The sequence below is a fragment of the Lissotriton vulgaris genome, chromosome 10, assembly GCF_964263255.1.
Source record: "Lissotriton vulgaris chromosome 10, aLisVul1.2, whole genome shotgun sequence".
Classification (NCBI taxonomy): Eukaryota; Metazoa; Chordata; class Amphibia; order Caudata; family Salamandridae; genus Lissotriton; species Lissotriton vulgaris.
Genome location: NC_141698.1, coordinates 898,001,772 through 898,015,780, shown reverse-complemented (window position 1 = coordinate 898,015,780; position 14,009 = coordinate 898,001,772). Strand labels below are relative to the sequence as shown.

General features: G+C 44.5%; 1 protein-coding gene across 1 annotated transcript in view; it reads right to left on the bottom strand.

Moving 5' to 3' along the window:
* The window catches only part of VPS50 (VPS50 subunit of EARP/GARPII complex), a 791,964-nt gene that overhangs the window by 565,661 nt on the left and 212,294 nt on the right, over window positions 1–14,009 (bottom strand). The window contains exons 12-13 of the mRNA XM_086941875.1: window positions 10,810–10,950; window positions 2,432–2,564 (exon numbers count right to left, since the gene is read on the bottom strand). Coding sequence (XP_086798001.1) covers window positions 2,432–2,564; window positions 10,810–10,950 — 274 coding nt within the window. The remainder of the gene's footprint in view (window positions 1–2,431; window positions 2,565–10,809; window positions 10,951–14,009) is intronic.

Below are 14,009 nucleotides of genomic sequence, written 5' to 3'. Positions count from 1 at the left end.
CCACTTGTGGCACAGCTCCTCTGATGATTGTTGGCCCCTGAAGTGCTGACCTTAATCCCAGGAACTTTGCTTCCACAACCAAGTGGCTTGCTCATCAGTAGTCGCTAACGGAGGGCCACCTTTGCCCCACTTACTAACATTGGGCTCCTGCACTCTGCACCCGGCTGCCCCGCTGCCACTGGTGGTGCAATTTAAGTACCCAGCTGGAACCTTGGTCCTAACCACCAAAACTCCCACTCTTAAGTTGTGTATTTACCTGAGAAACAGCTAACAATTTTTCCCATAGGAACTCATGTTATGAGATTTTGGGACTGAAAATGTTCTCTGTTGAACTGATGTTTGTATGAAAAAAAATAACTCTGCTTGAACTTAAGAATTCTCGTACTTACCCGTCAGTGACCAATCCGAGTGTATGGTATCTTGGCATAGCACCACAAGTACTCAAAGTAGCTAAATAGTAATCCAAGAGTAAAGAAAAGTCATTTCTATGTGATTGAAACTGTTTCTAAAGCATATACAAACCTGCAAAAATTGCACATTCAACTGTATTTCCTTGAAAAGTCTTGCATTTGAGAGTATATTTTACTTACCTGTACCAAGTCCTGCTTGGTTCTAAAATAAAACATAAGTAGACCTCTTTATTCTATGTCAGGACCGGAGGCTTCAGATCAGGAATTTCCCTTTAACCTGAATAGGCCCCATCTTCTGTGCACAATGCTGTCTCTACCTCCGGCCGAGAGGCTGTACCAGAATTGGCCTGGACTGAGCTGAGAAAATTATTGCCACAAGAGAACAAAGGAAAATGTGGTATAAAAATTGGGGCCCAGAACTTTAGAACACTTCTGGACTTAAGAGGAACCTTTTGCCAAGGAGAAGAGCTGGAGATCTGTAAAGAGGAGTATCGCCTCTTTGCCGTGTGCTTTGCTGGGGTGGCCTGCAGTCGCAGCTTCTGCCAAGGAATAGGACAAAGACTGGAACTTTGCTGTGCACCTGCTTGAAGAGGAATCTCCAAGGGGGTGTGTGTGCTGCCCTCTTGTTTTGAAGTCTCAGGGACACAAATACTTCACAATCAGCTCTCCTAAACTCCACTGCTGGGAGTTCTGACCTGACAGGAGGTGCCTATTCCAGTTTTGGGCCTCTGGAGGTTGTTCCTGCTGTTGGAAGCAAGAAGTAACTTAAAGAAAGCAAGAAAAACAACTCAGATGCCATCAGCGCCACCGCCAGTGACGCAAAGACCTGCACCGAGGCAGGGGGAAAGTGAACGACGCACCGCCCCTTCTGCACCGCAGATTTGACGCCCCATGAGACACTTGCCAAGGTCTGCAGTTATCGGCCTTCCCAATGCCAGGAACTGCTCGCACGGACGCAGTCACCACTAGCACATGCATCCTGTTATTGCACAGTTGATAACTGTCAAGAGTAACTTCACAAGCTTGTTAACTTCGCATCACACCGGCTCTCCACAGACGCAACCACCTTTTCCTGTAATGGACTCATGTTACATCCTCTCAGACAATGCCTCGCCTCCCCCGTGGCAATCAGGGAGCCGGCCTCAACCTCAGCACTGACGCCTCATCTCCATGACGCCATGCACCATCCAAAGACTTGGTTCCAAGGTACTGTTGTTTGAGGGTCAGTGTGACTTAATCCCTGATGCCACGCACATCACGGTTGGTGCCATTCTGTGGATTATTGCCTGTCATGACTTCGCAATAGCCCCAGGTGTTTGCTACAACTTCCATTTCTGAAATAACTGTTCAAAAGTCATATTTTACTACCTGAATGCTGGATTGTGTTTTAGGTCTTGTTTGGTTTAAATAAAGATACCCTATTTTTCTAAACTGGTGTGGTGTCACTTTGTGATGTTTTCACTGTGTTACTTTGTGTCTTGAGTGAAATACTGTACACATTTCCTTAGGGATAAGCCTGCCTGCTCGTACCAAGCTACCAAACTACCAAGGAGGTGAGCAGCGGATTATTTAAAGTGTGTATCCCCCCAGTTACCCTGACTAGAAGCAATTGTCCCTGTTTTGAAAACTTTTTAGAGACCCCCATGCAAGACCTGTTTGAAGATTGTTTCAGGTCCAGTCTGGCTCTTGGGAAGAGTCAAAAGGTGAGGAGTCTTTTGCTAGAAACATTCATCAGAAAAGAGCACTCTGCAACCCGTGCTAATTAAAAATGAAAAGACCACTTTTGGTTTACAATGGTGAAGCAACAAACAGCAACTACTTTTTGTCTTATATACATATGAAGTAACATAATTATGCCTCCGAGTATTGTATATCTTTTGTATAACCATTTCTCGCCATACAAGCAGATGTGGAACTCAGGTAGCCCAGTTATAAACACTTACTCCTTCTACGCGAGTTGACATTACAATGGAATGCAAAAGCATAAACATTTAAAGGACACACTTGATAGGTTCTCTGACCTGAAACTGGAGTGGTTTCTCCGCTGTCATGCTTCTCATGCCACTCCATGGTTCTATAATAACTAAGCATAACCTCCCAAAGAGCTTTGCACAAGTCACCGAGGCATGGAATGTAGCTATCTGATGTAATATGCTGCAGAAAGAAAAATCAGCAAATTAAATCAATGCATAGAGCTTGGATATCAAAGTTTTATGAACATACATTAAAGGGACATTTTCTTTCGTAGATTAGTTACTACCCGTGAACAATAACTCCCCTTCACAGTGCCGTCGCTCTTTGTGCATGGGCTGCCTTTAGTGACCTACTTATTGAAGTGTGCACGTTAGAAAATGCTGCTTGTTAAATCAAGGTGATTTTGGAGCATAAACAATGCACCCATTTCATTAATTTTATGGCTGACCCACTTTACAGCTCCTTTGTGATTTTCTTATTTATGAATATTAAAAGTCGCATGAAAGTACCATTCAGACTGCAGTCGAAAACTCCATGATAGATGTTACAAAATTTGCCAGTGATAGTATGAAGAATCAGTTTTCTCATATGTCTGGCTTCTTATACATGATAAATTGTAACAACAGATTAATAAGCTAAAATTGTCAGATGGAAGTGACACCTACAATAACATGAGGCATGCACAGGGGAAAAAATATCTAAGAACTGGTTGATTTAACTGCACATCAGCTCTACAGCTAGCATGCAAAGAGCAATGTTTACAGAATGCATACAGTAAGATATCTGGCTTTGGTACAGACGAGGATATATTTTTCAGAAAATCACTAAGGTCAGTGGATGTTTAAGTGATGCAAGAGATTCGACCCCACTGATGTGAAAGGTGGCTGCACACCCACAGGACGCCAAAAAATCGGAGATTAAGTTAAACTTGTTTCTGGGGAGTATTCCCTGTCTCTCCCTTTGTGACTTGGGTCAGACAGCAAGGCTTCCCTAGGAGAAATGCATATGCTTCATGTACGAGAAAGAAGCAAAATGATACAAAGTAAAAAAATGAAGAACCAGAAAGGCCCTAGATAGATTATTTGAATAAATAAGTATATATTTAGTAACATGCTACAGAAAAGGAACAACATATGAGGTAGCCATGCACAAGACACCTTATATTCGGTAACACTCTTTCTGGTGGATATTCCATCTAATTGCAGATTCATCACCTTTTGAATTCCCCTAGATCCCAGGCATTATCTTGGAACTTTTCCCACCAATTTCTCTTGCATGCCAACAGAAGGAGCTGTCGGACTCTGCAGCAGCCTTGTCCCACCTCCAGAAGCAGCAGCTTGGCAGTGCATATAGGCATCACCATTGCACACAGACATCAGTTGATCATGAAGCCTTCCATGCCATCAGATACAAAACGTCACTCACAAACTGAAAATGGTAACAGAGTGCACATTCTAAAATGAAACCTTATTAACACCTAGAAGTCTATTCCACTCTGTGGAGAAGGGCAGGCAATGAGGAATCTACAATTACAAAAACAACAATTGATGGGCAGAATGCAGAACAATGTCAAACATTCACCCCAGTACAGAGATCTGGGCCTAAATCCATCGTTTTTTTGCACTCCACACCACCCCAGTTCAGACATGGCCATATGCAAATCAGCCTTGACCCTGTGCCTCATGGGAACAGTCCAGCCCGAACTGCCAAGCCATGTCTTTCCAGGACCGGAATTAAGTATCCTAGGACCGGTTTCTGGCTATCAGCCGTCTTCAGCCAGGATAGCTTGACTCCAGTGGTGTGGAGAGCATGGGACTCACGTCTGAGCACACCCATCCCACTCGGGGTGACAAATGCAAAAACAACAATTGATGGACAGAATGCAGAACAATGTCATACATTCACCCCAGTACAGAGATCTGGGCCTAAATCCATTGTTTTTTTGCTGTTCACCCTATGTGGGAAGGGTATAACCAGACGTGGGTCCCGTGCTCACTAAGCCACTGGAGTCAAGCTATCCTGGCTGAAGACGGCTGATAGCCAGAAACCGGTCCTAGGATGCTTGATTCCGGTCCAGGAAAGACATGGCTTGGCAGTTCGGGCTGGACTGTTCCCATGAGGCACAGGTTCAAGACTGATTTGCATATGGCCATGTCTGAACTGGGGTGACTTGGTGAGCAAAATAACGATGGATTAAACCCAGATCTGTGACTGGGGGTGAATGTTTTGCCATTGTGCAACATTCCGTCCATCATCTTGTGTGTTTTGCTGTTCACCCTATGTGGGAAGGGTATGCCCAGACGTGGGTCCCGTGCTCACTAAGCCACTGGAGTCAAGCTATCCTGGCTGAAGACGGCTAATAGCCAGAAACCGGTCCTAGGATGCTTGATTCCGGTCCAGGAAAGACATGGCTTGGCAGTTCGGGCTGGACTGTTTCCATGAGGCACAGGGTCAAGACTGATTTGCATATGGCCATGTCTGAACTGGGGTGGCTAGGTGAGCAAAATAACGATGGATTAAACCCAGATCTGTGACTGGGGGGGAATGTTTTGCCATTGTGCAACATTCAGTCTATCATCTTGTGTGTTTTGCTGAATCTACAATTACACTACAAAGAGCATTACCAATGGTAAGTAACTTGGCCTTCTGATGGGTGCTACTAACTACAAAAGCAGTCCCTTCAAAAAGGTGGAGGGTCTAAGACGTTGACTTCACACCAGAAACTCTTGCAGGACCAAGCAGGCAAAATGCCACTCTCTGTAGACCTGCTAGTAAGGACAGTAATGCCTAGCTAAAACGTGGAGGGGACACCCATGTAGCTCCTGACAGATGTTCAGCACCACAAAGTCTGTGGACAAGGCTGCACTAACTGCCTCAGCTCTACGAGAAAGATCCCAAAGCCCTCAGGAGCCTTCTTTTAGCCAGGGCCTAGCACCTTTTTGGACAGTGTATGATCCATTTAGGCAAGGGACAGTTCTAGACTGCTTTTCCCTTGTTAGCACCAGAAAACTATGCAAAAAGTTGTTCATGTACTTGGTCCTCCTTACTTCAGTCAGTATAAAAGTTAAGGGCTGAAGGGCGAAAAAGTTCTGCCTCCTTAGAGGGATGTTAGTGAAAAGAAAGCAGGGAGTATGATGGACAGCCCCATGTGAAGGCTGATGGCACCTAGCTCGGACAGGGGAGCTCTGCACCCGAAAGGACACAAGATGGAAGTATTACGGGTACTAGAAGAGAAGAGGCTTGAGCAGCACATTGTCCATGAGGGTCTCAGTACTGTCTAAGTGAGCCATGACCAGGGGATGCAAGGCTTGCTAGGCTGATGGGTGAGGCTGGCGAAATTGAAAACCTCTGCCGTAGCTATGGAAAGGATAAACTAATGGTTAACTTGCCTAGCAAGAGCAGAACGGTCTAAGGAACATGCTGTGGCTCTGCTATCCGTAAAGCATTCTACAGCTGAGCCTGATTTTTTCCAAAATGGCAAGAGCCATCAAATGGTATGTGCATTTAGTGATGGACATCCACTGAGACTCCAGCTGACCTCACCCAAGCGTGGTGCTAAAAGGCTACAAGAGTGGCCACTGCTTGCCTTAAGCAGTCAGTGGTGTCTACATCAGAGGAAATGACAAATTTTGCAGCATGTTGGCAGTCTTGAATAGCCTAGGTAAGGGATGCCTGAAGGTCACCCGGAACAGCCGGTAAAACCTGTCCCTCAGAATCCCAAAGGGCATGAGAATAGTGCCTCAACAGACAACTGGTATTCACAGATGTGATGGGCAGGAATAGGTCTGTTTCCCAAATGTCTCTATGGGTTTACATTCGCTATCAGGCAGAGTGACGGGGAAAGCATTAGGATTCATTTCATTGGTGAACGCCTGTACCACCAGACTCTCTGGCATCAGGTGTTCTGTGCAGGACAACAGCAATGCTTAACCTGCCTTTTAACCAGCAGACCTGAACAAGGGTTCGTCCAAGTGCCCAAAAGAGTATCCATTAGGACTTCATCAAAAGGCAATAATGGATCTCTGGGGGCCGTTGAGGTTAAAGTACTGTCAAAACAATAGTCTTGACCTATTCAGTAGGTAGATTTAAGTGGTGAACTTCTGCCTCCCTCTGCAAAACAATGGTAAAAGAGGCACTCTCCTTTGTGGCATGATCAGGAAGGGATACAATGCCAGTATCTGGGGAAATATCCGAACCACAGGCATCCTAAAGCTCTTCATACCAGTTTTCCTCAACATACTGGGGAATGTAGTCATCCCTTTCAACTTACTTATTATTGTCAGAGTCTGTGTCGGAAACATAAGGTAAAGTCTGTGCTACGCCCTAGCATGTGTAAGGGCAAAGTATCTGAATGTGAAGGGTTACCTAAAATTTGCATACTGGTCGGAGCCAGGCAAAGCCTCAGATGAGATCATGGTGGAATCTGATAGCACTGTAGACTGTGCATCCTCCTCTGTCAATGCGAAAGGAACCGATGCAGGGGATGGTTTGGGAACAGAAGTCAGCATTGGCGCCAGTGCGGAACAAAGTGCAGGTGTAAGTGGCACAAATAGCACCAAGGGCAACTGGAGGCACCTGCCATTCCGCAGGGGCCAAAAGGTATGCCAGAGGGAGCCAGTAATGTGCTAAAATTAAACAGTTTTGCCTTTCAGAAGGCCTCTACTTGCTGCTACATCGCTGAAGGACCTGGAAACTCAAGCAGTGCGGGGAACAACATTGAAATCAGTTCTGATGGAGATCAAGAGTGAGATCAGGAGGCATGCCGATGCCCTCATTGGAGTCTGAGAGTGGCAGGAAGAAGCAGATTCTCACTTTGATGTTTCGTAGACTTACCCGAAGGTTTTGACAATGATGATGATTTGCTATGGGAACAACTTAGAGAGTGCGAGTGGGGCATTCATGTTTTATCTCGACTGGTCACGGCGTAGAATATTCTCAGGCTTGGCGACAGAGTTTGGCCTTATGGTTACATATGGCATTCAGGTTTATCTGAACGCTGTCGTTACAGTACTTCGGATCGTGATTCGAGCCAAAGTACCACAAACGGACTTCAGGAGGGTCCGTCACAGGCATCTGAGACAGTCCTGGTACAGTTTAAACGTTGTTGTTTTAGGGAGGGGCATTTCCCTTGCACACTAAAAAATGTAGAAAGAAGAGTCAGTCAAAAGATCAAGAAGGAGCTCCGGATCCACGTCTGGAGGCACAGAAAGAAAAGAAATGATATCAGAAGGAAAAGGTGGCTCTTATATACCTTACATTTGTTACTTCCAAGAGGAATGGCTTTGGTGCGAGCTACAAAACACCATCTAACGGCACGCAAAAGAAATGCTTTCAGGATCCAATCTGACACCTGGGGACTATTCACAACATGAGGAATCAACAGTTAGGAGCAACCATTAGAAAGGCATTTTGAAAAATGTGGTTTCTCACCTTATTTTAACATGAATTGAAATAAGATTTCCCCTATCCGTCTTGAAAACCTTGACTGGTGTTTTAAATATTAGGACCGTGAGAAGAGCCCACGACAGCCTCAGATTTGTGGGATACTCTAACAAAGTCTTGTACAATCACTAGTTCCTGTGGGTTATCAGGATCATACTGGACCCACCTCAATGCTAGCAGAGACAGTGCTGTGCAAAGCGAAATGCAAAGCCTCTCTGGTAGGTACGCTCTCTGATGCCTACTTACCCTATTTTCTCTGGCCAGTAAAAAAGGAGCGACAATGCCATATGCCTCACTTCGAGTTGTGCTGACTGTGATATAGCCATGTGCTGCCCACCTACCTGGGTGGCAGATGGTAGAATCAAGGAGTATGGCTAGAGTTAGAGTAAGACTTGTGGTTTAACAGGACATGAGTAACCTACTGCCTGCGTCCCTTAGGGGAAGGCAATGTTCTCCTAAGTGGCACGGTGTGTGGCTTTGCAGCACAGCAAGTATGTGTAGCTGCACAGCACTGTAACTTTCCAAGCATGGTAGGAAGGAACCCACTACCGTACCTGTGACAATTTCAACAGTTCAGGCCTGATCAGCATAATTAATTTCAGTGGTGCCCATGTCCCTGGTAACCGGCCAATAGATTTGTCCTGAATAATCCCTTAAAACCGCGTTCTCTCTCAGGATTGACAGCTAGGGACAGTGATGAAACAATGTGACACAAAGAAAGACTTTTTCAAATCTCATGGGATGATGAACCAGAAAAGACAACAGGAACTGTCAGAGGTCTCCACTCGGGTAGTAGAGATTACTAGAGATGACAGAATCCTGCGCAGGTCTATAAATGTAATGTATGCAGACCTAAAGTGCTCGCCGGCGACCACAAAGTCTGTAGAGAAGGCAGAGGAATTAAAAATAAAGGGCCAGAAAAGAGGATCTGGCACATACACCATCGGCAGTATTCAGGCAATGGAATGTCAGGGAGAATATGTCATTGAGGCAGAGGAGGAATTATGTGCTTTCAAGACGTGTGCTATTGACAGTATAATTAAGAGGACATCTGGACCGACATTTTGGATAACCGGAGAGGGGAATCCTTCTGTGTACTCGACGTCCTGTCATCAGTCCACTGGCTTGAACCGGTAATCGAAAAAAGTTTAATACATCAGTATTTCTTGCAGAAAGAACTGAGGGTGTGTGATGATGGCTTCCCTGGGAGTCTCTGAGGGAACTTTCTGGTCAAAGATAAATTTGTTTCCCTCGGTTGAAGTTGTTAGGAATGTTTTAACAAGCTAACAGCAGAGAGAAAGTGATTCTACTCTGGAATGTGAAGTGCGAGACAAAATGGCTGTTTTTATTTTTTGGGTAGCAGATGGTGAGTTGGGGTTCTAGGTCAACACCCAGGGGGGCCTCCTCCAGGTAGGGGGTGCCAGCTCTGTGGGGTAAGACTTCAGATACATGTTTGAGACTTGTTTTCACTTATTTATCTCAGTTTTCCTTTGTCCCTCTTTGTGACCTCTTCTACACCCCTGGGTACTGTAAGGAATGTTTTTACTTGAGGGGTACTTTTGCTTGTTAATGCTGTTTGAAAGTGAACTTGGAACCCATCAACCATTACCTTTTATACTTTACAAGGTTAATGACAAGCAAGCAGTGGGAGGATTGGGCACATGGTAACGAGAACATTGTGATAGCCAAGACTGCATTGGCACATAACCTTAGGAATAATGTGAAATGCTGGCTACTGCCTTTTTTTCTCAAATAAATTATTTGGACTAAATGATGGGGGGATAAGTGATCAGATTTTTACATATGAGACACATGCAAACCTATTGGTCTCTGCCCTATTTATAATATCGTTCAGCTTCTTGACAGAAGAACTGAAAAGGATTACAATGCTGCCTCCTAATTGAAAGACAAATCAGAGAGAACCCTTTAATTCACTCCCATATACAAATAGGCATAATGGGCAAAAGCAAGCACTCCCACCAATCACATGTTGCCACACCGTCATTTACTTTAACCACAAAGGCAGTAAAATGGATCACCCAACCCCCGGTTAATGTAACATCCTCCATTCATATTAGCTGATGCCAAGAATGCTTCCCTTACCCATTCTGACAGTCTGCAGAGGAATCCTGAGACCTAGCAGTGATAACTCGGCAAACACAGATGACCGGAAAAGTACACAACATAATACACACACCCATTTCACTGAGAAACAGTACTAACAAGAAATTATCCTGGTGATAGAATAAAGGGATACAGAGTATTTCGATTACGTGAGTCTGGATAAGTGTGTTAATAAAAAAAACAATTATATTAATTTCTGGCCTTGATCATGTGAACCAGATTTAGGCAGAAGGAGGAGGAGGAGGAGCCATGCTCAGAGGTGCAGCCCCAAAGCATTATTAGGTCGAGCATTCAAGACATGTTGTATATACTTATATGTGTATGTACTTTGTGGGCTCTGGAGATCAGCCCTTGGACTTGTCTGCTTCCACTCAGGGCCTTTTTTCTGTTCAACTGCCTCTATTTAACTCTCTTGATAGAAATCGACCAGCAGAGGTCAGTAAAATACCAGAATCACTTTAGCATTCTCTAGATTCCAGTCCATAGAAATTGTCTTCCATGAGCACCCAAGACAATAATATTTTTTTCAAATCTTGTATTTTCAGTGATATGACCACCGAAGGCCCTGATTTTATATTAAAAGCAGAGCTTTAGACTATACCATTTACTGCTGAAAGGCAATATTTCTCTCCATGTGTTCCTATACCTGCCTTGTCACACAGTTTGGTGCTTACCTTCCCTCCAAGTTAAAGAATAGTAGATGTTTCAGCACCCAGGCTAATGTGCTGCATAGCTAAATACATATAAAGGTCCCAAAGGTGAGACCAATTGCATTGCAAATGCTTGTTTTTTTAAAGGTTGCCACAGAGAGATTACATTATGAAGAACCACATGTAAAATATAGACAATTTCCACATACTGTGCAGAGGTCTTTGTACTGCAGCTTCTGGAATTTGGTGTCAGTGTTTCCTGCGCAGAGCTCCACATACCCAAGCACTACCTGGAATACAGTGTTGTGAATAGCCTGGGTGAAGTGCATATGCAGTTGGTCCATTGCAGTCTACATGAAGAAAAGAAAAGGATAATATTAAAAATGGTAAGAAATAAAAATACAGGTACATTTAAGTTTTCTATTAGTCTAAAAAGCACAAGTGCTAACTAACACACAGACTAAAAATGTAAAACATAATATGAACTAACAAGAAAGGTTGGTGCATCATAAACACAATCAAATTTCTCTGCAGTAATAAGGCTCTGGCCCACATCCATAAAAAAAAGACATTATATTATATTATAATTAAAAAAGAAGATGGCCTCAGTTTTTTGCACTGAATTGCAACTAACGTCGCTTTGGACAGTATTCTACTTCATTATGTTTACTTTACATGGCATTACTGAAGAGACTGCCATGTGCAATTCAGTTTCAGCAAACCCCAAAAGAAAGAAGCAAGCCCATACTGCTAGGTCAGGTCCTTTCTGCCCAGAATCAGAAGCATGGAGAGCTACATGACCTACATATAAATGTAAATGTAAATGTACAGGAATTTATATAGCGCAAATCACCAACCGGTCTCTAAGCGCTTGCTTAGGGAACCCGTCCTGGTATTCCCCTGTGAGATAACCCCGACAGAGTATCCACAAGGTGAAAGCCAGGCATCCCACCGCGAGGGGGCGTTGTGGAGATTAAGCAAGCTATTGCCCAGAGTCGCAGAGTGTGAACCCGTGAATCGAGTAGGCACCAGAGCGACAATTGTCGAGTCCATGGACATTTTAGGACTCAAGACCCCGCTGAGCCGGGAATTGAACCCTGGTCCCGGGCTGACCTCTGCTTCCAGGTCTGCCTCCTCTAACCAGTGAGCCACACTTCTCTACTATCTGGAGACACTTCTCTGTTTGACACAAAGCAGAGGGAGAATTTCTAAAAACTTGTTTCAGTACTAATTGAGCTTGGACAAATCTTCCTTGTCTTTTGGAAGCAAGGAACTACATGGAAGAGTAAATCTGGGCAGCGAAGGGTGTGAAAGGTGAATATTTATGGAGTTTGCTGATGGGAAAAGTAGACTTCATCCTTTGAACGTTTGGTGACTCGTACACATAAACCTGCATCACTACATAATGTATTGTGCATCAAATATTTTGTGAACTCAATCTCAGTAACGGCTCTTCCTCAAAACTACTGAACCTATTGAAATGTAATGGTTGGTATGGCACACTTTCATCCATGTGTCCAGTGTTTCCGAAGAAGTAACTTGGTATTGGTTCTATGGCCTCTTCAAAATGTGTCTTTACATGTTGTTGGAGCGCACTCTGACGTTCTTTGAAATTAATTTGTGGAATCAGCAAAGGAAGCGTGTGGCAGAATGGTATGTTTCATGATTTCATAGTGTTTGAAGTCAGAGGTCATTGCTACATTCCTATCATCTTGTAAAGCAGATTTCAATTCACTCACATAAGTAGTGGGTTCATCGGGTGTGCTGTGAGGTGATGAATATATCAAACCAAACCTTACATCTGTTTCTCTGCTCACAGGTGATTGCCTATGCCTTTTACTTACATACTTTTACTGAACGCAACAGTCAAGAGTGAAGACTGGCTAAAGCCCCGGAAAAACTGAAGGGTGGTCATTGTAGAAACATATGTATCCATTCCATCATCAAAGGGATTGTGCAGATGCAGTATCTGCTTCTCTGAGGGAATCAGAGGTTACATTTCAGGGTCCACAGTTCTGGTGGACTGGCATTTATGGTCCACAGTCTTCCAAATCTAATGATTTAAAGATGGGATCTCTTCTTTAAAAGGCAAACATTTCTTTCTGTTGGTCCTCAGGAAGAAATTCCACAATGTTACTTACTTTGTCAAATGGCCTACTTCAATATCTTGTCATATGCATTTGCGGCACTTACAGTGGAAATGTGGGGTCACAAAAGGCGCAGAGAAGCCACTTTACTGCCCCTAAATGGGTAAATCGAGGCGAATGGTGCTGGTTTGGGATATCTGTGCGAAGCACAAGCAACAATAAGCAAATACAGCACTGAAAGACCCCTTAAGAACTTTGGTAAATGGGAGACTCAATGACTTTCCGAATTTCAATTTACAAAAGGGGGTGGTGATGAACAGAGTGTCTGAGTTAAGCAGACCACTCTTACCCAGTCCAAAGATCAGGGCTTGATCCATCACCGTTATTTATCTCACTGCCCCATCCCAGCTCAGAACCTGACTATATGCAAATCAGTCTGTCCCTGGCCCAGTGCATCATGGGAACAGGGCAGACTAAACTACCAAGCCAATTCTTCACCAGAAAGGAGACAAGCTACCGGGGACCAGTTTCTGGCATTTCAGCCTTCTTTAGCCCGGCTTGCTTGAATCCTGATGGAGCAGTGAGAAAGGGACTCATGTCTGAGTATACCCTGCCACACCTGTAGTGGCCAAAAACGATTTACAAAAGGGGGTGGTGATGAACAGAGTGTCTGAGTTAAGCAGACCACTCTTACCCAGTCCAAAGATCAGGGCTTGATCCATCACCGTTATTTATCTCACTGCCCCATCCCAGCTCAGAACCTGACTATATGCAAATCAGTCTGTCCCTGGCCCAGTGCATCATGGGAACAGGGCAGACTAAACTACCAAGCCAATTCTTCACCAGAAAGGAGACAAGCTACCGGGGACCAGTTTCTGGCATTTCAGCCTTCTTCAGCCCGGCTTGCTTGAATCCTGATGGAGCAGTGAGAAAGGGACTCATGTCTGAGTATACCCTGCCACACCTGTAGTGGCCAAAAACGATTTACAAAAGGGGGTGGTGATGAACAGAGTGTCTGAGTTAAGCAGACCACTCTTACCCAGTCCAAAGATCAGGGCTTGATCCATCACCGTTATTTATCTCACTGCCCCATCCCAGCTCAGAACCTGACTATATGCAAATCAGTCTGTCCCTGGCCCAGTGCATCATGGGAACAGGGCAGACTAAACTACCAAGCCAATTCTTCACCAGAAAGGAGACAAGCTACCGGGGACCAGTTTCTGGCATTTCAGCCTTCTTCAGCCCGGCTTGCTTGAATCCTGATGGAGCAGTGAGAAAGGGACTCATGTCTGAGTATACCCTGCCACACCTGTAGTGGCCAA